The sequence below is a fragment of the Gigantopelta aegis genome, chromosome 7 (genome assembly GCF_016097555.1).
Source record: "Gigantopelta aegis isolate Gae_Host chromosome 7, Gae_host_genome, whole genome shotgun sequence".
NCBI classification, from domain to species: Eukaryota; Metazoa; Mollusca; class Gastropoda; order Neomphalida; family Peltospiridae; genus Gigantopelta; species Gigantopelta aegis.
In genome coordinates, this window is record NC_054705.1 from 27380706 (window position 1) to 27407747 (window position 27042).

Below are 27042 nucleotides of genomic sequence, written 5' to 3' on the forward strand. Positions count from 1 at the left end.
GAATTTGTTTAATAAAATATTTTTTATAAAAATGCTTAAAGTCACAGACCCTAGTTTCAACAATAAAGTTTGGTTAATCTACAAACCTGTAACACATTTGGATAAAGGTACAATCTAGAGTATGTAGTGATATGCGGTTATCAAATCTGTCTTCGGTTTTGCTTGCCAGTCTCGGTTGTGACAAATTAAAGAGTAGAGTTTTGGTTTCGCTTTTTATTGACATTTTAATGAAATTAGGTTTGGCAATAAGAAACTTTGCAAAGCTCAAAAAGAACAGTTTGTAGAACAATCATGTTCCAGGCTTGTGGGTCTATTTAAAAAAATAAAAAATACTACTCAGCCGGGTTAGTAAATATAAAAATACATTAGTCTACAAATATTATCACTAGCCCAAGGTTCTTTTCTGCAACTTTTTTTTCCCATCTACATGTGTATAAACAATTTGTCAGCATGGTTTTATTTTGCAACTAAAACCAAAAAGTAGTGAAAATAACACACACAAAAAAAAGAGTTGAAAACAAACTCACTGGAATACCTCGGCCGAAGTGTAAGCATAAATCAAATGGCTGAGTTGTTTCAAATGGGTCAGTATCGGACGTCCTCAGGTAATGTCACACAGTACGATAAGACAGGCCGACATCACTGTAATTGTGTTTGTTTGTAATCTGGATTAACTTTAACAAACAATTTATCTTAATTCTCATTTTGATACAAAGAAAATAGCCAATATTGAAAACCCCACTGGAAATATCTTACGGGTACAAATACTAAAGTATGGCCAAAAATCAAGGGTTCAAACAAATAATAAACATGGGACGACTTTTGCTGAAGACATACACGCATAAGAAAACATCACGCGGATGTGGTAAAATAGGCATTATGTTCACAGACAAACAGGGTTTTCCGAACTCTGTCTCGTTTTCAACAAGTTTAAATGGTGACAAGTTTGTATTGCAAATGACACTGTTCGACGTTCAAATCATGTACCGAATTCGCAAATCAACATCACAAAATGTAAAAATATGAGTCATTTGGCAAGTTATTGCCAGAAGTGGACTTTGGTCATGACTCACCTAGGAAATTTTGTTTTAATTTTGGACAAGCTGGGCTAAAAATGGCAAATTTGGAAAACAAAATTTTGCACATTTTTCCTATCTTCACGGTTACAGTTTTCAGTTTTTCTTCTATAACAGAAACCGAACTGATTCCATGGTTAACCACACATCACTAAATTACACTGAAATTTGGAAATACCCTTAAAAAGTAGACGAGAGTTTGTGTCTGAGGTACTTGTGTTTTTAAAAATATGAAAATGAATTTTTTGCTTTAGAAACAGCAGAATGACTGGAAACACTTCAGTAATTTAAACAATAACATAACATTGTGAAATGCAGCTCTAATTGTGAAAAAATGCTGTAGTGTTTAAAAACTAGGGTCTGTCCCTTTAATAGTATGTACATGTATATAGTCCGACCCACAGAGAATGCCGTAGTGTTTATAAACTAGGGTCTGTCCCTTTAATAGTATGTACATGTATATAGTCCGACCTACAGAGAATGCTGTTTTTCATAGTATGAAATTTACTACTAGTTATTTATTTCTGAGCCGATTGTTTTCTAACTTGCACAAAAAAATTGGTTTTTTATTATTTCCAAAACACTTTTACTTTTCTTTTTACATCAAACCAAACTGAAATATTTACAAAAAACATTTTTTGTAGGATGATGGGACAGACAATGGGCAAACATTTGCATGTGATGAGGATATATCTACATTTGTACATGTGCATGATGTTTGTGTACTCTTAAAATCACTTACTGTTGTTGTGATGCGCCAACATCGCATTCTGGTAATTTTGAATGAGCCTTCTTTGATTTGATCCTGAAAACAATAAAAGAAACATTCAGAATTCACAAGTAAACAGTTTCACTAACTGACTTGAGAGTTGATTTAATTTAGTGGTTAGTGAGAGAGAAGATATTAGCTGACATCACGCATGTTCACACACTGTATACCACATTCAGATCATGCACCCATTCATGAATATTACCCACCGTTTTGCACATGGCATTTACCAATAACAGTAACAGAACATCTGGAAATAGCTTTAATACCGAAAATGATCCATTTACTTCTTTTTTCTTTTTTTTTGTGAGAAATACCTGGGAATTTTTAATTTAAAAAAAGTAGTTTTTGGCAATTATTTTCACCTGACAATAATAGCAGCATATTGCAGACATTTGATAATAAATTTGACAGCTAATTTGATATAAATTTGACATAAATTTGATATAAATCTGAGCCCTCCCAACCAACCCCCGAGTCTATAAAGGGTGTTCAATACTGCAACTCACTGCACCTCCTGCCAATACGCTACGACTGAAGGGCAATGTACATGTCACTGTGTTCAATACTGCAACTCACTGCACTTCCTGCCAATACGCTACGACTGAAGGGCAATGTACATGTCACTGTGTTCAATACTGCAACTCACTGCACCTCCTGCCAATACGCTACGACTGAAGGGCAATGTACATGTCACTGTGTTCAATACTGCACTCACTGCACTTCCTGCCAATACGCTACGACTGAAGGGCAATGTACATGTCACTGTGTTCAATACTGCAACTCACTGCACCTCCTGCCAATACGCTACGACTGAAGGGCAATGTACATGTCACTGTGTTCAATACTGCAACTCACTGCACCTCCTGCCAATACGCTACGACTGAAGGGCAATGTACATGTCACTGTGTTCAATACTGCAACTCACTGCACCTCCTGCCAATACGCTACGACTGAAGGGCAATGTACATGTCACTGTGTTCAATACTGCAACTCACTGCACCTCCTGCCAATACGCTACGACTGAAGGGCAATGCACATGTCACTGTGGACATGGCTTGGTGATATAGTCAGAATCCACTAGCCTTAGTCCTGGTAGCTTAACCATTGTAATGTGATTAGCACCAACTTTTACATACCTGTACTTGTACCCGGAAATTGAGCTCCTTGTTTCCCGCAGCAACTAAAACTCGAGAATTTGGATTTGGGTAATCTGTGACGCATGGGCGGAACTGAATGTAACCGTAGTATTTCAGCGTTCTGGCAAGACGCACATACTGAAATAAAAAATCTTAGTACAGCATTATTATATGGACTACATGTAGATTTTGGTAACCGATTAAATAATAATTTTTAAGGTTATGTTTTTTCAAAATAATGAACATAAATAAGTGTGAATATTTTGGTCAATACAATATGGGTAACTTCATTTCATACATTTAGAAAATAAAACAAAACTGAGAAATTTAAAATGAATTCATGATAAAAGTAGCCTTATAGACAGGCCTCATCGAGTGAGCAGAGTGAGCAAAAACGTCTCTTTGATCAGCTTGATTTTACCGTGTTAATGACCCTTAAACGTCCAAAAAGTAAATAATGAGGAGATGAGGGTTAATAAAGTTTGACTGCACCCTTAAAAATAAAATAGACCTACAACTATAATAATTTGAAATAATTATTAAAATATAGGTTTGACGCAATTTTTGATGGGCTGGTCTAAATATTTAATTAATAAATTATATTACCCAATAAAATAACATATTTTAAACCCCTGGGAGGTTAGGAGAAAAGGTTGAATGGTTGGTCCAAACCCACAGGAAAGTTAATATTACGATTAGAGGAGGGATTACCAATCATATTTTGAATGTTGGAGTGACCAAATGAAGGCCGGGAGGGGGGGAGGAGGGTACACTAAACCTATGGCCAAACCGCCTATGCCTTATGGCCCCCAAAAAACCTATCCTCCGGCATCCCCTCCATCTCACCCCACACAGTGTCCAAACGCAGTTCAATCCAATCATGGCAATCTGTTTCTTTATGGTGTCACTAGGAGAGTGACATAAAAAATTAATATTATTCCATCATTGGTGCCACTAGAGGTGGTAGATTTATGAAGAAAGAAGAAGTGTCGGACAGTTTTGCATGTCTAACCCACCATAGGCCTAGATAATAATTCATTGTTAAGTATCTGAAAGTTCGAATCGACACAATGGCACCACAAAACCTTGCAACAGACTCTGGGTTAGGCAGTCTAGCCCAGACCACACCTGTGTCTGTAACTGTTCTACATATAACTGAACAGACAACTTTGTTACATAATATGGCATACGTCTCGTTTGGAACCTCTCTCTTGTAATGTAGTCAGATGTTTGAGCTGATCTTTTGTGGCCAACACCCATTGTCTCTCTATATCACTCACAGCCTGCAAACAAACGAAAGCGGTGTTTTTATAAAAACACCCCAGCACATTGTTTAAAGGAAAGGTTGTATGGTAACAATGTTAAACAATAAAATAGGGATAATTTAACATGTACATGTATATACATCAATTAACTAAGTAAAAGAAGCTAAGTCAATGGTGCTGATAGCTGCTTCACCAGACAGTTTCACAATGTGATCAACAAGACACATTTACTGATTTACTGTATTACAATATTGAAGAAATCATGTGACTTCTATTAACTAAGTAAAAGAAGCTAAGTCAATGGTGCTGATAGCTGCTTCACCAGACAGTTTCACAATGTGATCAACAAGACACATTTACTGATTTACTGTATTACAATATTGAAGAAATCATGTGACTTCTATTAACTAAGTAAAAGAAGCTAAGTCAATGGTGCTGATAGCTGCTTCACCAGACAGTTTCACAATGTGATCAACAAGACACATTTACTGATTTACTGTATTACAATATTGAAGAAATCATGTGACTTCTATTAACTAAGTAAAAGAAGCTAAGTCAATGGTGCTGATAGCTGCTTCACCAGACAGTTTCACAATGTGATCAACAAGACACATTTACTGATTTACTGTATTACAATATTGAAGAAATCATGTGACTTCTATTAACTAAGTAAAAGAAGCTAAGTCAATGGTGCTGATAGCTGCTTCACCAGACAGTTTCACAATGTGATCAACAAGACACATTTACTGATTTACTGTATTACAATATTGAAGAAATCATGTGACTTCTATTAACTAAGTAAAAGAAGCTAAGTCAATGGTGCTGATAGCTGCTTCACCAGACAGTTTCACAATGTGATCAACAAGACACATTTACTGATTTACTGTATTACAATATTGAAGAAATCATGTGACTTCTATTAACTAAGTAAAAGAAGCTAAGTCAATGGTGCTGATAGCTGCTTCACCAGACAGTTTCACAATGTGATCAACAAGACACATTTACTGATTTACTGTATTACAATATTGAAGAAATCATGTGACTTCTATTAACTAAGTAAAAGAAGCTAAGTCAATGGTGCTGATAGCTGCTTCACCAGACAGTTTCACAATGTGATCAACAAGACACATTTACTGATTTACTGTATTACAATATTGAAGAAATCATGTGACTTCTATTAACTAAGTAAAAGAAGCTAAGTCAATGGTGCTGATAGCTGCTTCACCAGACAGTTTCACAATGTGATCAACAAGACACATTTACTGATTTACTGTATTACAATATTGAAGAAATCATGTGACTTCTATTAACTAAGTAAAAGAAGCTAAGTCAATGGTGCTGATAGCTGCTTCACCAGACAGTTTCACAATGTGATCAACAAGACACATTTACTGATTTACTGTATTACAATATTGAAGAAATCATGTGACTTCTATTAACTAAGTAAAAGAAGCTAAGTCAATGGTGCTGATAGCTGCTTCACCAGACAGTTTCACAATGTGATCAACAAGACACATTTACTGATTTACTGTATTACAATATTGAAGAAATCATGTGACTTCTATTAACTAAGTAAAAGAAGCTAAGTCAATGGTGCTGATAGCTGCTTCACCAGACAGTTTCACAATGTGATCAACAAGACACATTTACTGATTTACTGTATTACAATATTGAAGAAATCATGTGACTTCTATTAACTAAGTAAAAGAAGCTAAGTCAATGGTGCTGATAGCTGCTTCACCAGACAGTTTCACAATGTGATCAACAAGACACATTTACTGATTTACTGTATTACAATATTGAAGAAATCATGTGACTTCTATTAACTAAGTAAAAGAAGCTAAGTCAATGGTGCTGATAGCTGCTTCACCAGACAGTTTCACAATGTGATCAACAAGACACATTTACTGATTTACTGTATTACAATATTGAAGAAATCATGTGACTTCTATTAACTAAGTAAAAGAAGCTAAGTCAATGGTGCTGATAGCTGCTTCACCAGACAGTTTCACAATGTGATCAACAAGACACATTTACTGATTTACTGTATTACAATATTGAAGAAATCATGTGACTTCTATTAACTAAGTAAAAGAAGCTAAGTCAATGGTGCTGATAGCTGCTTCACCAGACAGTTTCACAATGTGATCAACAAGACACATTTACTGATTTACTGTATTACAATATTGAAGAAATCATGTGACTTCTATTAACTAAGTAAAAGAAGCTAAGTCAATGGTGCTGATAGCTGCTTCACCAGACAGTTTCACAATGTGATCAACAAGACACATTTACTGATTTACTGTATTACAATATTGAAGAAATCATGTGACTTCTATTAACTAAGTAAAAGAAGCTAAGTCAATGGTGCTGATAGCTGCTTCACCAGACAGTTTCACAATGTGATCAACAAGACACATTTACTGATTTACTGTATTACAATATTGAAGAAATCATGTGACTTCTATTAACTAAGTAAAAGAAGCTAAGTCAATGGTGCTGATAGCTGCTTCACCAGACAGTTTCACAATGTGATCAACAAGACACATTTACTGATTTACTGTATTACAATATTGAAGAAATCATGTGACTTCTATTAACTAAGTAAAAGAAGCTAAGTCAATGGTGCTGATAGCTGCTTCACCAGACAGTTTCACAATGTGATCAACAAGACACATTTACTGATTTACTGTATTACAATATTGAAGAAATCATGTGACTTCTATTAACTAAGTAAAAGAAGCTAAGTCAATGGTGCTGATAGCTGCTTCACCAGACAGTTTCACAATGTGATCAACAAGACACATTTACTGATTTACTGTATTACAATATTGAAGAAATCATGTGACTTCTATTAACTAAGTAAAAGAAGCTAAGTCAATGGTGCTGATAGCTGCTTCACCAGACAGTTTCACAATGTGATCAACAAGACACATTTACTGATTTACTGTATTACAATATTGAAGAAATCATGTGACTTCTATTAACTAAGTAAAAGAAGCTAAGTCAATGGTGCTGATAGCTGCTTCACCAGACAGTTTCACAATGTGATCAACAAGACACATTTACTGATTTACTGTATTACAATATTGAAGAAATCATGTGACTTCTATTAACTAAGTAAAAGAAGCTAAGTCAATGGTGCTGATAGCTGCTTCACCAGACAGTTTCACAATGTGATCAACAAGACACATTTACTGATTTACTGTATTACAATATTGAAGAAATCATGTGACTTCTATTAACTAAGTAAAAGAAGCTAAGTCAATGGTGCTGATAGCTGCTTCACCAGACAGTTTCACAATGTGATCAACAAGACACATTTACTGATTTACTGTATTACAATATTGAAGAAATCATGTGACTTCTATTAACTAAGTAAAAGAAGCTAAGTCAATGGTGCTGATAGCTGCTTCACCAGACAGTTTCACAATGTGATCAACAAGACACATTTACTGATTTACTGTATTACAATATTGAAGAAATCATGTGACTTCTATTAACTAAGTAAAAGAAGCTAAGTCAATGGTGCTGATAGCTGCTTCACCAGACAGTTTCACAATGTGATCAACAAGACACATTTACTGATTTACTGTATTACAATATTGAAGAAATCATGTGACTTCTATTAACTAAGTAAAAGAAGCTAAGTCAATGGTGCTGATAGCTGCTTCACCAGACAGTTTCACAATGTGATCAACAAGACACATTTACTGATTTACTGTATTACAATATTGAAGAAATCATGTGACTTCTATTAACTAAGTAAAAGAAGCTAAGTCAATGGTGCTGATAGCTGCTTCACCAGACAGTTTCACAATGTGATCAACAAGACACATTTACTGATTTACTGTATTACAATATTGAAGAAATCATGTGACTTCTATTAACTAAGTAAAAGAAGCTAAGTCAATGGTGCTGATAGCTGCTTCACCAGACAGTTTCACAATGTGATCAACAAGACACATTTACTGATTTACTGTATTACAATATTGAAGAAATCATGTGACTTCTATTAACTAAGTAAAAGAAGCTAAGTCAATGGTGCTGATAGCTGCTTCACCAGACAGTTTCACAATGTGATCAACAAGACACATTTACTGATTTACTGTATTACAATATTGAAGAAATCATGTGACTTCTATTAACTAAGTAAAAGAAGCTAAGTCAATGGTGCTGATAGCTGCTTCACCAGACAGTTTCACAATGTGATCAACAAGACACATTTACTGATTTACTGTATTACAATATTGAAGAAATCATGTGACTTCTATTAACTAAGTAAAAGAAGCTAAGTCAATGGTGCTGATAGCTGCTTCACCAGACAGTTTCACAATGTGATCAACAAGACACATTTACTGATTTACTGTATTACAATATTGAAGAAATCATGTGACTTCTATTAACTAAGTAAAAGAAGCTAAGTCAATGGTGCTGATAGCTGCTTCACCAGACAGTTTCACAATGTGATCAACAAGACACATTTACTGATTTACTGTATTACAATATTGAAGAAATCATGTGACTTCTATTAACTAAGTAAAAGAAGCTAAGTCAATGGTGCTGATAGCTGCTTCACCAGACAGTTTCACAATGTGATCAACAAGACACATTTACTGATTTACTGTATTACAATATTGAAGAAATCATGTGACTTCTATTAACTAAGTAAAAGAAGCTAAGTCAATGGTGCTGATAGCTGCTTCACCAGACAGTTTCACAATGTGATCAACAAGACACATTTACTGATTTACTGTATTACAATATTGAAGAAATCATGTGACTTCTATTAACTAAGTAAAAGAAGCTAAGTCAATGGTGCTGATAGCTGCTTCACCAGACAGTTTCACAATGTGATCAACAAGACACATTTACTGATTTACTGTATTACAATATTGAAGAAATCATGTGACTTCTATTAACTAAGTAAAAGAAGCTAAGTCAATGGTGCTGATAGCTGCTTCACCAGACAGTTTCACAATGTGATCAACAAGACACATTTACTGATTTACTGTATTACAATATTGAAGAAATCATGTGACTTCTATTAACTAAGTAAAAGAAGCTAAGTCAATGGTGCTGATAGCTGCTTCACCAGACAGTTTCACAATGTGATCAACAAGACACATTTACTGATTTACTGTATTACAATATTGAAGAAATCATGTGACTTCTATTAACTAAGTAAAAGAAGCTAAGTCAATGGTGCTGATAGCTGCTTCACCAGACAGTTTCACAATGTGATCAACAAGACACATTTACTGATTTACTGTATTACAATATTGAAGAAATCATGTGACTTCTATTTTTAGGAAGCACAGTCACTTGGTAACAAAAGTTTTCAGTTAATGTGCCCTTAAGCCAGAGCACTGTCTCACTTTGCTGTTATAGAAATGGCAGCACACCAAATGTACAGTTGTTATCATCTAGTAATAAAAATTACACATTCAAACCACTGGGTTATTTACATGTTACAAAGGTAAATATACCTGTGATCATGAAATATAGTTTTGATTTCTCTATTTTATATAAATGTTTTATTGAAAACCTACATGTATTTCCTAAACTGGACTATATAAAGCTTCTACATAAAGTAACAACGCAGGGAATGGTGGTGTGTTTGTTTTGTTTAACATCACCACTAGAGCATATTGACTGATTAATCATCAGCTATTGGATGTCAAACATTTGGTAATTTATAGTCTTAGAGAGGAAACCTGCTATATATTTCCATTAGTAGCAAGGGATCTTTTATACGCACCATCCCACAGACAGGATAGCACATACCACAGCCTCTGATATACCAGTCGTGGTGCACTGGCTGGAACAAGAAATAGCCCAATGGGTCTACTGATGAGGATCGATCCCAAACCGACCATGCAACAAGCAAGTGCTTTACGATTGGGCTACGTCCCGCCTGATGAGTTATGAAAAGCTATCTTCAATTGGTCTTAGACTAGCACTGACCTGGACGTACAGCAGATTCATGGTTATTTTATTCTCCAGCAGGTCATCATCAAACGAAGAATCCCAGTAGCTGAAACCAAATCAGTTAATTTTATTAAACAGATAACCAGAATTAACAAGCATTCTTACACACCCGTTGGTGAGAAAATCATTAGTTATTTTTGATAACACATACTTGTTAATACATATAGTCAAACCTGTCTTAAGCGGTCACACAAGGGAGTAAATAAAAGTGGCCGCTTAAGACAGGTGACCGCTGATTACAGGTTACCACATATACAGTCTTAAAACATTTGTTTCTTGTTTTACCATCTGTACTCCTAATCAATGAATGTGTGCTTCACAGTTGACTATATGACATGTCTCCTTCAGAAAAAATGCAAATGGACTTGTATGAAATTAACCGTTCTCAATAAGTTTTATTTTTCTATTTAATTATTTAATTCCTACTTCATGCGTTGTATTGTTATAGTAAGCGAATCTACAAATGTCAAGCTTAGCCTACTCAGAGGCAATTAGATGCATTGCAGAGTCATACTTTCTTAATTGATATACAGCAGAGATGTCAGGACTGAATGGGTACTAGTATTCCTGAAGGTGCAAAGATCGGTTATTTGCTGCACCGTATCGCTGTTGTTAAAATATCCCTTTTGTATAATAGTAACCATTTTATGTGGCCACTTAATACAGGTATTACGGCAATTTGGGATCTGATTTAGGTGGCTGCTGGCTGCGTTAAGACAGGTGACTGCTTATTACAGGTGCATTTACATTATAAATCATTTGGGAGGGGGGGAAAAAGTGGAAATCTGGAAGTAAATTTATCTAGTGGGCAATGCTTAAACGCTGATTGCCAAAATTGCTTGTAATTGCACAAGTGTGCACGAACATCGGTGCAATTTTATATGAGAAAATGAAACGTGGAAGTAAATTCATCTAGTGGATGCTGCTTAAACGTGGAATGACTATAATTGCTTGCAATTGCACAATTAAGTGCGCACGAACATCGATGCAATTCCTTACAAGAAAAATGAAACGCGGAAGTCCAGAATGCATTGCCTGGTTTATGTTCAGTAACGAAATTACTGTTAACATTGAAACTTTTGTCAAGAACGAAACACTGTTTTTGACTTTTCTTACATGTGGTAACCTGAACGACCATTTTCAACTTATTTCAATGCCTGCAAATATTCACATATCCTAAGTTCAAGGAACATAACTCTGTGAAACGTTATGCTATGAAAGTTAAACTTGATCTGTAACAGTATTTGATAAAGCTATACACAAAATGTTAGCTTTGTGAAGAAAAAGTTTTTAAAAACCTGTACATGTACATGTATGTGGGACAGACAGTCAGAAAGACAGACAGACAGACAGACAGACAGTGAAGAAACCTGCGGCTGTACCAGTAGGGGCTAATAACACATGTATCATAATTACCTTTTTCTGAGAACTATTCTATGTACTCCTTCTTTGTTTGCTGCCTTCAAGGAAATATATGGAGACTCAAAGTCTTGCAGTTTTCTCACAACTGAAACAGAACAAAATGCCAGCTATTATATTATGTTACCTAGACATTATTTCTTCCTGTACTAGTCACAAGTCAGAAACCTGCTTACAAAACAGATGGATGTTTGACTGTTTATACGGTTAAACCTGCTCAAGTGTCAACCTGTATGAAGCAACCACCTTTCTTAAAAGGCCACATTACCAATAATACAACCAACTATCATTAATATTATTTAACCTGTATTAAACAGTCATCTGTTATAAGAGGTCACATTAACAGTATTACAAAAAGTATCTATCATTAAGGTGTAGCCTTTATGCCGTTCCAACCAGCAACCCCTTCGCTGCCCTCAGTGGTGCCTACTCCCCAACTCCGTCGGACCGTTCCAAAGTGTACTCTAAAAACATAGGTAAAGAAAAAAAGGAAATAAAAAAAGTATTAGGTCTGAGGAGAATACTTTTTGGAAATTTTGACCCCACCCCCTATGGATTGGAATTTTTATGACATACAATTTTGGACCTACAAAAGAAATCAAATTCGGGGACATTCAGGAAATCTGTTTTTTTTTTACTCTAGACTTTCTAACGGACAGACTTTTATTAGGACCAACTGTGACGCCCCCTTTGCTGCCCTGGGGTCAGTTCTTAGTATCAGGCCCCACCCTGATAGTGGCGATGAGGTTGCGGTTGTATTCAAAGAGTGCAGTGCTGAGTCCACTGATAGTGATAATAATAATTTATCAAACAGGCTGTCTAGTGACAGTTATATAGAAACATTTGGGCCGATAAAACTAAATACCCATGATATGGAGGTGGATGCTTTTTGAGTGACGAAAAATTGTGTCCAGCTTGTGCTAAACCGTATCAGTTTGAACCACTTATCAGAGAGTTTGTCCCTAAACCTGGAAATGTTGTCTTAGACAAAAAATCAGATGAATCAAAACTAGCATACAAGCATTTTTCAAACATAACTTTTTATGACATTTTTAATGTAAACTGAAGCAAATGGACCTAATTAGAAGAAAAGCACACAAAATGTAATAATATTTCATCATAAATCTTGTTCAGCATAGATGTAAATATGACACGTCAGTGGATATTCCATAGGCCGATTTCGCAAATTTGCAAAAAAGCGTCCTCTCCTCAACAAAGCATGATATAATAATTTAACAAAAAACTAAAATTAGCACAATTTTCTTTGTTCTCTTAACTAGTTATCCTCCAAGTTTTAATGTGTTTGGTTAAACTGTGTATTTTTTATTATTAAGAAAATGTGTTGCCAGTCTAACCGAAACTGTTCACAGCCGGGTACAGAAACACAGAAATGTTGGAAAATATTATACTGTTGCCACATACTGACAATCACTTTACAACTAATATGTCTTATCGACAATATTATTATGTAGTCTTTGCATTTATCCCGTAGGAACTGGGAAGGGGCGGGCCTAGGGACTTGTTCTCCATCATATACTCTAGGATGAAAATACATGTTTTAAATTTTCAAGTTACTCTGCATTTATATAGTAAAGATGATATAAAGATAAAAATCTAGTTTGTATCCCTCACTAGAGACTGTATTCCCCCTCCTCCCTCTTCCACTTCAAATATCGTTCCTACAGGCCTATACAAATGTAGATACTATGTAGAGGGTGAGGTTAGGAACCAGTTCCTTTTATCTTTAGGATTTTGTAATCATGATTTCAAACCAACTGTTTCAGGTAATTTGCTCCACATACTGACATAAAACACATTTGTTATATATTGAAATAAAATAAAAATAATTACAATATATCCAGTGTTATTTTCTTTAATCATTCATGGAGAAAGAAGGAAGTCCTGATGAAAATATGTTACAGGTAAAACAAAATAATATATGATGCTTATTCCATGTGGTAACTATTGTTAATTTTGCTTTAAATTGTTAGATGCCAAAAGTGATTAATTATATTATTTTATGGTAACAGTCGAAAATTAGACGACCAATTGTTTCAACCTCTGCCAAAGGTACCAGGTTTTCTGCCAGAAAATAAGTTGAGGGTACGTAATAAAACAGGCCCACTTGTGAGCTTTTTTTTATCACATTAATTTTTGCCATTGTAACCAAAATCTGATGTAGAGTTTATACCCGGTCCGTCAGTGGCCCACCTCCCAAAGTCGTTCCTACGGGCCTGTAAAAACTAAATATATTCAAAGGAGTATATTGGGTGGTTATAGGTTTGAAATGTTTTGTTTTTTTATTGAACATTTTATTTCACGCACTTTTACAAATTTTAAACAGCAATTATGTTACTATAATCTATCGAAAAAATAAAACATTTATATATACATTGATTTCTGAGATTTTTTAGTTCATACATGTAAGTTTACCATCTGCACCCTCTGACAGAAACCCAGGGTAGGTATTAAAACAATTATTTGGTGTAGAGTATTTTTAATATGACATACAGAAAGCATTGAAAAGTACAATTTTATTATGCTTTGATGATCGACATTAGCTTTAAAACTAATTAACCATCATTCCTTCTGGCCAGAGTACATATGTTGTTTTTGCCAAAGAGTTAGCATTTTAATTTTAATGACAATATACTGAACTGACGATAAACATTGTTAACTAATGTAATAATTAACGTTTTGAAGGTGTTTTGTTATGAGGTTAACAAACCAACTAGATCAAGAGACATTAGTACAGAGTTGTTATGGGCTGTCGGTAAAAATTAATTTGGTAATTATAGGTAAATAAATGTGAAGTTTAAATATTCGTATGTGAACAAATTGCAATACCTTTATTTTATGTATATCTTAAGTGCATACTTGTTTTAATTTTCACGTTATAAATGTACCATAACCTGCTGTATTTAGTTGGTGTAAAGCCCGTTTGACGACAATAATGCGTCCATGTTTTAAAACAACTTTCAGTTTAAAATAAAATCGAAACCATGGTGTTGGCCGTTTCTTGGGATGCATTGCTGTTACTGTTGCAGTTAAACACTGCACGGTTAACCATCATATAATTACGTCGACAGTATATAATAACACTAATTATCTTGTAAATTAAATTTCGATAAACCTGGAGACATAAAAAAAGAAAGAAAAAAGACACAACCAAAGAATCAACACGTGTACCGGTATTGCTTGGTAACTCTCACCGATGACGTATTGCCTCACTTTCGTTCAGATCTATGCATAATCCCACCCACTTCTGTTTTTACTCCAAACCTAAGACACGCAGCTGACCGGTGCCTCGCAGCGAGCCGGGTGTTAGAGTAATGCGGTCTTTGACGCTAACTTAATCCATTACACACTACATGTCTTTTGGTGTCCGGTCTCCTTTAACAGGGAAGAGCCAACCCCCCCACCCCCCCCCCACCTCATCTATGAGGAGAATTGTTAAAACTGACTTGAGGAGAGTTTCAATCCAAACTTATCCATTACCAATATAATGGTATGGAATAATGGCTACCTGGATGTCTTACTTGCCCGCCCCCTGGGGGTGGGGACCATAAGGGTGAAAGGGGTGGAGCACATTCTGCATCCGTATCATGGTAAGCCTATTAAATGTGCCAGGTGCCAGAGATGGGGGCATACCCAAAGAAAGTGCAGGTCGACAAGGGAGCACCCCATCTGCTTTAGGTGTGGGATGGCTCATCCCAGGAGGACCCCTAGAAATGTCTCTTGCTCCCATTGCACTCACAACAAGGAGTGCCCTGATTATAGGAGAGCACTCCGCCTGATGATGGATAAGGGTCCCCCCCCACCCCACAGGTCGACCAGCAGGTAGACAAACGATTCCACCTCACCTTGTCATGGCAGCTGGCGCAAAACTGCTAGAAAGACTGAGTCTTCTAATATAACCATTGGAACTTAGTCTACTAACTGTATTTCTTATGCCCGCGCTACCTCAGGGGCAAATAAATTGAATTCAGACCAACCGATTACGGCTCTCGATTTGGTTAGGGTCATTTCTGGAATATTTTTGACACGAGAGGTTCCAAAAGCTCCTAATACAAAATTCTTTCTAGATGACATTATCAAGGCTTCTAGAGATGCATGCATGGTTCTGAATGATCGCCTGGCTATTAAAGTCAATGCTAATGCCATTGAAACACGTAGTGTTTCATGGTATAAAGCCAGGGATCTTGCTATTACCGAGAGCAGGACAAATACTAGCGTGGATTAACTCTTAGTAGTTCTTCTAACTAGTACTGTCCCGCGACTCATCATGTCTATACACCAGATATATAATAATAATAATAATAACAACAATAGTGTTAAACACAATATTAAGAAGGTTGAACATCAGGGCCTGGTTATTCTGCAATGGAATGCCAAGGGCCAGAGTTAAAAAAGTTTTTGGAAGTAAATAAAGAGATAGATGTTATTGCCATTCAGGAGTCCTGGATTCCAAATGTTACAGACAAAATTAAACGGACCAAATTATTTACAAAATATAAAATTGCCGGTTATACTGGACTCTTTTTCACGAATGACAATACGATTAGGGGAGGGGTAGCTACCTTTGTCAGAAATGGTATATCCCACTCCCAGATTGGGACTACTAATACCCATCCAGGTATCGAGTCGGTGGGGGTCTCTATCCATACTAAAACAGGGGATATTAATATTTTTAATTATTATGTTTATCCCACAACTTCCTGTAAAAAATTAAATTTAAATAATTTTTTGGCACAGATTGGTAACTATTCAAAAAACTTTTTTATTTTAGGGGATTTTAATTGTAAAAATAAATTATGGGGATCAAAAGTTACCAATCTTCAAGGCTGTACTATAGATACTTTTATTGAAAAATTAGAGTTGGCCTGTTTAAATGACGGAAGTTCGACTTTTCTCTCAGACTCCTACCATACTTGGTCTTGTTTGGATATTACGTTGGTCTCCAATAATATAGCGGCAGGTTGTGAGTGGGAGGTCCTGGATGACTTGGGTAGCGACCACCTCCCAGTTAAGACCACTTATAACATTTCAAATATTTGGACAGATAAAGTAAAGTGGAATTTTGATAGAGTAAACTGGTCTAAATTTGGACACCTTTGTGCTAGATTGTAATACAGCAAACTGGTCTAAATTTGGACACCTTTGTGCCAGATTGTAATAGAGCAAACTGGTCTAAATTTGGACACCTTTGTGCCAGATTATAATAGAGCAAACTGGTCTAAATTTGGACACCTTTGTGCCAGATTGTAATAGAGCAAACTGGTCTAAATTTGGACACCTTTGTGCCAGATTGTAATAGAGCAAACTGGTCTAAATTTGGACACCTTTGTGCCAGATTGTAATAGAGCAAACTGGTCTAAATTTGGACACCTTTGTGCTAAATTTGGACACCTTTGTGCCAGATTATAATAGAGCAAACTGGTCTAAATTTGGACACCTTTGTGCCAGATTATAATAGAGCAAACTGGTCTAAATTTGGACACCTTTGTGCCAGATTGTAATAGAGCAAACTGGTCTAAATTTGGACACCTTTGTGCCAGATTGTAATAGAGCAAACTGGTCTAAATTTGGACACCTTTGTGCCAGATTATAATAGAGCAAACTGGTCTAAATTTGGACACCTTTGTGCCAGATTGGATCATGAGCAGATAAGAGATAACAATATTGATAAATTTAATAAAAACTTAGTTTCGGCCATTATCAATATTGCTAAAGAGTCAATTCCGATTTACTCTATGAAAAATAATTATAACCCAGTCCCGTGGTGGACTGAGGAACTTTCAAAATTAAAAAAATTAAGTAATAAAGCTAGAAAGCTTTTATAAAAATTTAATACTGAGGAAAATATTAGAAATTTTAAAGATATAAAATATAAATTAAAACTCAGTATTACTAAAACTAAACAGGCCTCATGGACTCAGTTTTGTGGTTCTCTAAACAACAACTCAAAGGTTAGCGAGGTGTGGTCAAAGATCAAAAGGGTGAAGGGGAAACCTGTTAATAATAAAGTTTTACTAAAAAACAATAAGTCCTGTAAATCCAATCAGGACAAAGCTAATTTATTAGGAGCTAATTTTAAAAATAATTTGGCTACCACTAACTATATTAGAGAATTTCAAACCAGGAAAATTGAAATTAAAATTGAAAAAGATAGCCCTATCCCCCAAGAACTCTGCTCAGTGAAAGATGACCTTCCTTATAATGCACCTTTTACATTACAGGAATTGTTTAGTGCTTTTGGTGGCTGAAAGGCCACAGCTCCTGGCCCAGATAATGTCAGTTATATATTTCTTTAAAACATGCCCACCAAAACACTTGAACTCTTCTGGAATTATTTAATTTAATATGGAGTGAGGGTTACTTGCCCTTAGAGTGGAAACACGCAGAAGTGTTTGCACTCCCCAAAAAGGATCTCTCACTCCCTACTAATTACAGACCTATATCATTAACATCAAGCGTCTGCAAGACTATGCAGTGCATGGTAAACAATCACCGTATCCACTTTCAGGAGGTAAATAAATTATTGTCTACTTTCCAGAGTGGTTTTAGAAAGCATCACTCCACCATAGATCACGTTGTTCGTCTTCAAACCGAAGCAAAAGATGCCCTGTGGAATGGACACAGGGTAGGTGGGGTGTTTGTGGATATAGAAAAGGCATACGACATAGTCTGGTGATGTGGCTTGTTAATTAAAACATATCAAATGGGGATCAGAGGAGCGATGTTCACTTTTATTTATAGATTTTTGGAAGATAGAACATTCGCTGTTAATGTTAATTTTGACATTAGAAAATGGTATCCCACAAGGCTCAGTGATAGCGCCCACTTTATTTGCAATTTTTATTAATGATTTGGTGGAGGCACTTATCACTACAAATAAAAGTAATAAAACTAAATTAAGTATCGGTCTCTTTGCAGATGGTACTGCCTTCTGGAGAGTTGGAAATAATTATGATGACCTTCAAAAAGATCTCCAGTTAGATGTTAATAATTTGGCTTTGTGGTCTAGAGCTTGGGGTGTTACCATTTCTAAATCTAAAACTAAAAGTATAATTTTTCATAACAAATGACAATTTAAATCCGTGTGTGATCTAAAATTTAAACTGAAGGAGGTTATTATTAACCAGGTGCAATCGGTCAAATTTCTAGGAGTAATCTTTGATGACAATCTTAGTTTTGGAGAACACCTAGCTGAGGTGACTGGTAATTGTACTATTTATATTAATTTACTTAGGGTATTATCAGGCACACCGTGGGGCGCTGATAGAAAAACACTGCTCATGATCTTTGAGGCCTTTATTGTGTCCAGATTGCAGTATGGCACCCAGGCCTTTGGATGTGCTTCCCAGACTCAGCTGAGAAAACTTGATAGTGTGTATGGCAGAGCACTCAAGATAATAGTTGGGGGCACTATCTGCACACCATATGATAGTGTCTTGGTAGAGCTGGGGATAATGCCACTGGCCCTGAGGAGAATCAGGCAGGGACTGAAATATATTAATAAAATGTGTAGCCTTGTGCCTGACTCTCCAGTTAACAACCTCAAACCTGTTAAAATTAATATAAACAGAGATAGGGACATATCTATTGTATCTTATCTTAATAAATTTGCAAATGACTTTGGAACGGTTGGGCTGCCACTAAGCAGAATAGAACGAATGAATGAATGTTTAACGACACCCCAGCACGAAAAATACATCGGCTATTAGGTGTCAAACTATGGTAATGGAAACAAACAAGGTGATGATCAACATCAACAGAAAAATTCAAGATATAAATAAAAACAGTGTAAAGAACTGTGCAAAAATACAAATACAAATATCACAGATAAGATACTGACTTTTACTCTAAACTTCAATTTGTGCTGTATTGGCCATTCTCAAAGAGAATGTTACACCCCTGCACCACGGTGAGGTTACAGCACGCGCAGGGGTCTCAAAGAGAATGTTACACCCCTGCACCACGGTGAGGTTACAGCACGCGCAGGGGTCTCAAAGAGAATGTTACACCCCTGCACCACGGTGAGGTTACCTAAGCAGAATAGAGACGTATGTCAATCTGCCGTGGCAGATCACCATTCCAAAAGTTCATTACCACATCAGGCATTAAAAAAATCAACACCGATAATTATTATGTAGTCACTAGTGGTATTGTTTTTATGTTTAGTATGGCAGATTATAGATAGTGTAATGAATACTAAGAATTGTAAAATGTTTTCTTAAAAACATACTTGAGTTATCTCCCCCTTCTTCCTTGCGTACAAGATAGAGTCCAAAGTAGTACACATATTCATCTGGGATTTCAATTTGTGATGCAACTGCCTGGATAAAGAACAGCATTCAGTTATAACAAAGAAAGAATGTATGTAAAGTTCTAATAACAATCATAATAATACCTATTATCTATTTTGTGTTTGTAAGTTCTCTTTTATGAAAATCCTTGACATTTTTGATTGCACAACAGTGAAGAAGTCCTCGAAGTTCGAATAAATTTCCAGTCATAATTTAGTAGAAATAACAACAATGTAAATACCCAATTTTGCAACATATTTTAGTGGTGGCAGTGTAGACTGCAAACATCAATTTCAAGGACTGGTGAAGGTTTATCTGATTTGATTTTTGAAGCCATACCAATAAATATGCAGGCCCTAATCTTACCAGCAAAATGAAAGGTTTTTTTGCCAAAAGTTGGCTCAAGTTGCCGAGTTATTAGCAGTAGTGAGAAGTCGAAGTCGCTATAGTATTTTGGATCTAATCTGATTTAAAAAACAAAATCACACAAAAGATGTAAAAAAAACCTGACTTGTGCAATGCTATACAGCACACTTGGCACCTTGTCATCATATGTCGGACGTGTTTTTACTTTGGTTCCAGACTGTACATTAACGCATGTCACACCATTTATTGTGACTGGTCAAGCGTTGTTAATCCCCGGCCACATTCATTTCAGTAAAGCCAGAAAATACTAATTATTACTTTCATTATAACATAACAACACATTATCAACTACTTAATAATATCACGTCTTAATGAAACATACAACTGTTTTGTTTACATTTTATTACCGGAAGTGGTATTTTATATCGAAATATTACTATTAGAACCAAGTGTATAATTTGGAATGTATCCGATTGAATGTGGAACATGGTGAAACTTTAAGAAATGTACCGATAAATGTTCACTTTGTCTATTTTTATCAAACTTCTCCGCTTCCTTCTGGGAAGGGAGAAGTTACTTCTACTTTTTCAGTTCTAGATTAGGTCCTGAATATGGTGGGGTAGGATACCACACAGTGGTAAAGCATTCATCTGAGAACCAGTGGGCCATAGGACCGATCCCTTGGCAGAAGGGATGGAGTTTTCCTGTCAGGATACGCAAGACCTGAGTTGAATTAGACTCGGTGTAGACACCAGATAGTAAAATAGGTAAAATACCATCCACAAAAACAAAAATTTTGGAATGAAGCATCAGTGAAAAAACCACCTTGCAGGCAAAGTTTGTTTTCTTAAATATTGACCTTTTGAAACAATATAACAATTATTACTTGATTAATGTGGACTTTCAGGGGTCGAAATATTTAACTCTAAAGTCTGAATCAAATTGTTAACAACTATAATAAATTGCTCTCCTACCTTTACTTTTCGTTAGATTTCTCCCACATTTTTTTCCAGACAGAAATCTTGAAAAAACCATTACAATGACACAGGTTCCTCATACTAGATGATAACTATGTCACCTATATCGACTTCACTGAGATTTTGTGTCAGCTGCCATTTTGCCTTTTTATCCAAGAGGATATGATCTAACAACGTCATAAAATGTTATGATATATAAGCAAATGTGATGACATCGTATTAAAAAGAAAATATTAAAGTTTGTTTTCTTTAAAGAGATTACTAGCACATTGATTTCATATTAATTATGTCACATACATGTACTTCGGAGGCTTTCACCCCTCTTGAAGAGTATTCCATTAAAAAGTAAAATGGCAGATGGCAGAAAACTGTATGTATTTTGCCCTATGTGACCTCAGTGAAGAAAAAAGTTGATCTGTTTGACAAAATATAATCAGACTAGTCACCAATTTAAGCTTGGACTTTTTAATGTTATACCCTTGCTATGGGTCGCTAATTACTCTACAGTCGTAAAGATTCAAATGTTAATTACATCATCCACTTACTGTTATACATGTACTTACATATCTGTTACAGATAAAGTTAACAAACATATTCGTTAAACGATAAAGGTTTTTGGTAGTTTTCTTTATTTATAAGTGCACATGTTTTATATGGGTAGCCCATGTTACTTTTACATATGTGTTAAGCGTGGGTATATGTACATGTGTGTGTATGTATCGTGTGTGTGTGTATATATATATATATATATATATATATATATATATATATATATATATGTATGTGTATATATGTGTGTATATGTGTGTGTGTATGTGTGTGTATATATATATATGTATGTATGTATGTATGTATGTATGTATGTATGTATTGATGTATGAATATCTATATATTGTATGTATGTCGAGGTTGACTATTACATACATAGATATTAACGCACTGGCGCAGGGGATAATTAAATCCTTTCTGGCCTCACAAATTGTCCCATGCCGTTGCTGGGACTCGAACCTGTGGCACCGATTCGCCCGCAAATTGCAAGACTAACCACGATACGCTCTGAGCTATCGAAGCTTCCATAAAAAGGAAGCTCTTTTAACTCAACCATATGCATGGGGCCTACAATCTACGCGGTTGATCCCGCTTACGTGCATGAAACAGTGGGCAGACCTGGCACTGGCTAGTATGTATTGATGTATGAATATCTATATATTGTATGTATGTCGAGGTTGACTATTACATACATAGATATTAACGCACTGGCGCAGGGGATAATTAAATCCTTTCTGGCCTCACAAATTGTCCCATGCCGTTGCTGGGACTCGAACCTGTGGCACCGATTTGCCCTCAAATTGCAAGACTAACCACGATACGCTCTGAGCTATCGAAGCTTCCATAAAAAGGAAGCTCTTTTAACTCAACCATATGCATGGGGCCTACAATCTACGCGGTCGATCCCGCTTACGTGCATGAAACAGTGGGCAGACCTGGCACTGGCTAGTATGTATTGATGTATGAATATCTATATATTGTATGTATGTCGAGGTTGACTATTACATACATAGATATTAACGCACTGGCGCAGGGGATGTATGTATGTATGTATGTATTTAAGAATGAATGAACGCACTGGCTCAAGAATTTTTTAAAAACTAAAAAATTGTTATTTTCTAATTTTGCCCCAGGGATTCGAAATTGATTTTAAATTGACCGTTGTGATATACAAAATATAACTGTTTTTCGGTCAGTCTTGTTTTAAATTTATTTGGCTAGTACTATGTTTTGTTTACAGCCGGATACGATGCATTTGTTTTTTTTGTGGGTTTTTTATGTACCGGTATGTATGTATGTATGTATGTATGTATGTATGTGTATATATGTATATGTGTATGTATATGTGTGTGTGTATGTATATGTGTGTATGTATGTATATGTGTATGTATGTATGTGTGTATATATGTGTGTATATGTATATTTATATGTGTACACGTATGTGTGTATGTATGTGTATATATGTATGTATATGTATATGTGTTTATGTATATTGTGTGTATGTATGTATATGTATGTGTATATGCATATATGTATTGTGTGTGTATATATACAGTAGAATCTCACTGGCTCAAACGCCCAACGGTCGAACCTACCGGTATTCTCGAACCAAGAACAATGTCCCGATTTTTTCTCTCTATTAAATCGTTTTATTTTGGTGCTGATTGGTCGAATACCCCTAGGGTCGAACAGAAGCTTTCTCTCGAACCAGTTTATTAGTCCGAACTGTAAAATTAAATATATACAGCTCGAACTACTAAGTCTATCCGAAGAAATACAAAAAATAATTTATATTTATTTACGAATTTTTCATTGACCCTTTCACGTCAGTCACAGAGTAAGTTAATATAAATTCGGAAGTGGAACGAATTAATCCTAGATCATATGCCGGCTTCTCATGTTGTTTATTTAGCACCTATCGGTAATTATCTTTCTAGTACAAATAATAGTACTACGATAATCGTGAGCTGAATGAACCTTGCATGAAACACCAATCAATTGGTAAGCCTAGTTCGGCCTCGCCGGTTTACTTTAATCATTTTAATCGCTACTCTACGCATGAGTGTCAGCATATTTTGTTTTTAACTTGAAATACAGGAGAGATCAATGTAATGTAGTGATTGCAACAATAAAAGGTAAAGGGCCTCCGCCTGTGCTTCATGCACTTTCATTCTTTTCTCAACGTTGTCAATGTGTCGCAAAAGATTCTACAACAGCATAATAAAGAACGATTTTTTAAATTAATAAATATTTATAAATACAGACTACCAGTGTGTTTGTTATTTGTTTATTCAACGGTGATAAATAATAGTTACAAATATGTATCTCATCCGACATTTGAAGGCGACTTCGTTACTCATGAGTCAATCGGACCATCTCGCCCAAGCCAGTTTTACGGAAATATGCGAGGTATTCCGATTGGTTTTTGTGTTACAAAAGCACCCGACAACGGCCGAATGCATGGTTCGAACTACCCGATGGGTCGAACAGACTTTGATGCACCGACAGTGTTCGAGCCAATGAGATTCTACTGTATATGTGCATGCATATGAATATGTGTGTATATGTATATATAGATACATTTGTGAGCCACTGTGCATTTGTTTTTAGGAATTTTCTATTTCACTATTAGTGGGTTGGGTTTGGGGTTTTTTCTTCTTCTTTTTTTTTCTTCTTTTTTTTTCTTTCCCACCATTAAACTTTTGTGATTATGATTAAGAAATTATTACGATAGAATTTGGATTGTATATTGCTGCATTGATGTTCATAATGTTTGGATGTTGGTTGTTGGGGGGTTTTTGGGTTATTTTTGTTGTTTTTGTTTTTGTTGTTTTGTTGTTGTCGTTGTTGTGTGTTTGTGTGGGTTTTATATTTTGGGTTTTTTGGTGGGGTTTTTTGGTGGGGGTTTGGGTTTTTTGGGGTGGGGTTTTTTTTTTGGGGGGGTGGGTGGGGGGTGGATGCATTTCCATGATATTTAGATTGGAGCTATATAAATAATATTATATTACATTGTAATGCAATCCCATAAGTTTCTTAGCTGAATATATGTTTTATGAGCTGTTTCGTACTTCCACCGAGGCGTTGAGAGAAACTGGATATTTTATTGGTTCTTTTTCCCTTTCCTAGTGATATCTTACTCTATTCCGTCTATATTTCCAAACTGCATTTCTCATTTGTCTTATATTGGTGTATATGGTTAAGATATGGTAGATATTCATTGAAATATGGCTTCTCTAAAAATTATAACAGTTAACTGTCAGGGATTGGGTGATCCAGAAAAAAGAAAGGATGTTCTGAATTATTTGAAGCAAAAGAATATGAATGTATGCTGTTTACAAGACACTCACTTTATAAGTGAATTAGAACCTTACATCCCAGCACAGTGGGGATACAAATGTGTCTTTAGTTCCTTTTCGCGGAACTCACGCGGCGTAACCCTACTGCTAAATAATAACTGAGTACAAACTGCATAAAACTAAAACTGATATTTATGGTAACTATATTATACTCGATATAACAATAGAAAGGGAAAGAATAACACTTGTTAATTTATATGGGCCGAATGATGATAAACCACAATTTTATGAGAATATATTTGACTTTATTGAGGATTTTGAAAACGAAAAATTTGTTATTTGTGGTGATTTTAATTTAGTCCTTAATCAAAACTTGGATACCAAAAATTACATATACATAAATAACCCGAAGGCAAAAACCGAAATTCTAGAAAATTTTGAAAAATATAGCCTTGTCGATCCATTTCATGAACTTAATCCGAATTTAAAGAAATATACTTGAATAAAAAAAAATCCAGTCAAACAAACTAGATTAGACTTTTTCCTATTATCTGAAAATGTGATACCACTCGTAAATAAAGTCTCGTTTGAAAGTCGCTACAGGTCTGACCATTCAGGTGTAGACTTACATTTAAACGTAAGTCATTTTGAAAAAGGTAAAGGACTATGGAAATTCAATAACTCACTACAAATATATGTTGATTATGTCAAAGAGACTATTAAAAAGATTAAATGTCAATATGCCATTCCAGTATATAACGCAGAAAACATTGAATCAATTTTGAATGCAAGTATACAATTCACAATTAACGATCAATTATTTTTAGAAGTATTATTAATGGAAATAAGGGGAAACACAATTTCGTATACAACATTTAAGAAAAAATCGGAAAATATGTTAGAATTAAAACTTAGTGAAGAAATACAGGTGTTAGAAGAAGATGAAAATAATACAAATTCTGACTTACTAGAAGCAAAAAGAAATGAACTAAAAGAAATTCGAAGGAAGAAGTTAAAAGGGAAATTCATTAGATCTAGAGCAAAATGGATAGAAGAAGGCGAGAAGCCTACTAAATACTTTTGTAATTTAGAATCGAGGAACTACTATAGCAAATTTATTTCCAAAATAGAATTAGGTAACGGTAACGAAATAACAGAACAAACAAAAATCTTAGAGGAAACTAAACAATTCTATGAAAACTTATACTCTAAACGAAATCCATCTACTGGCGATAAACATCAAAAATATTAATAATATTAATGCAAATAAACTATCAGATGCAGTAGCAGAAGGCTTAGAAGGAGAAATAAAATATAGTGAAGCACTAGAATGTCTTAAAAATATGAAAAACGATAAAAGCCCTGGTTCAGATGGTTTTACGGCTGAATTTTTAAAATTCTCTTAATTATAGTTATAATATAAATGAAATGTCCAACACTAAAAAATTAGGAATTATTACTTGTATACCGAAATTAAATAAACAAAGCAGTTTTTAAAAAATTGGCGTCCTATTACTTTATTGAACTGTATATACAAAATAGCTTCAGGATGCATAGCCAACAGAATAAAAACAGTACTTGATACAATTATTGCTAAAGATCAAACTGGTTTTATCAAAGGCAGGTATATTGGTGAAAATATACGATTAATATTTGACATAATGGACTATACAGAAACATGTATGTTGGTTTTGGTAGATTTTGAAAAAGCCTTCGACTCGGTCTCCTGGGATTTTATTGAACAATAAAAAAGTGGATAAATACTCTTTATAAAAATTCTGTGTCGTGAATATTACAAAATGGGTTTCTATCAGAAAGTTTTAAGTTAGAAAGGGGTTGTAGGCAAGGCGATCCACTATCCCCCTATATTTTTATCATATGTGCTG

At 35.2% G+C, this 27042-nt stretch overlaps 1 protein-coding gene across 4 annotated transcripts in view; it reads right to left on the reverse strand.

Annotated features, from left to right (window-relative positions):
* LOC121377466 (sorting nexin-17-like) overlaps window positions 1-27042 on the reverse strand; it is a 68501-nt gene that overhangs the window by 24779 nt on the left and 16680 nt on the right. For all 4 annotated transcript variants that reach the window (XM_041505467.1, XM_041505466.1, XM_041505465.1 and 1 more), the window contains exons 6-11: window positions 19908-19998; window positions 11657-11747; window positions 10217-10286; window positions 4175-4267; window positions 2985-3122; window positions 1819-1881 (exon numbers count right to left, since the gene is read on the reverse strand). In XM_041505467.1, coding sequence (XP_041361401.1) covers window positions 1819-1881; window positions 2985-3122; window positions 4175-4267; window positions 10217-10286; window positions 11657-11747; window positions 19908-19998 — 546 coding nt within the window. The remainder of the gene's footprint in view (window positions 1-1818; window positions 1882-2984; window positions 3123-4174; window positions 4268-10216; window positions 10287-11656; window positions 11748-19907; window positions 19999-27042) is intronic.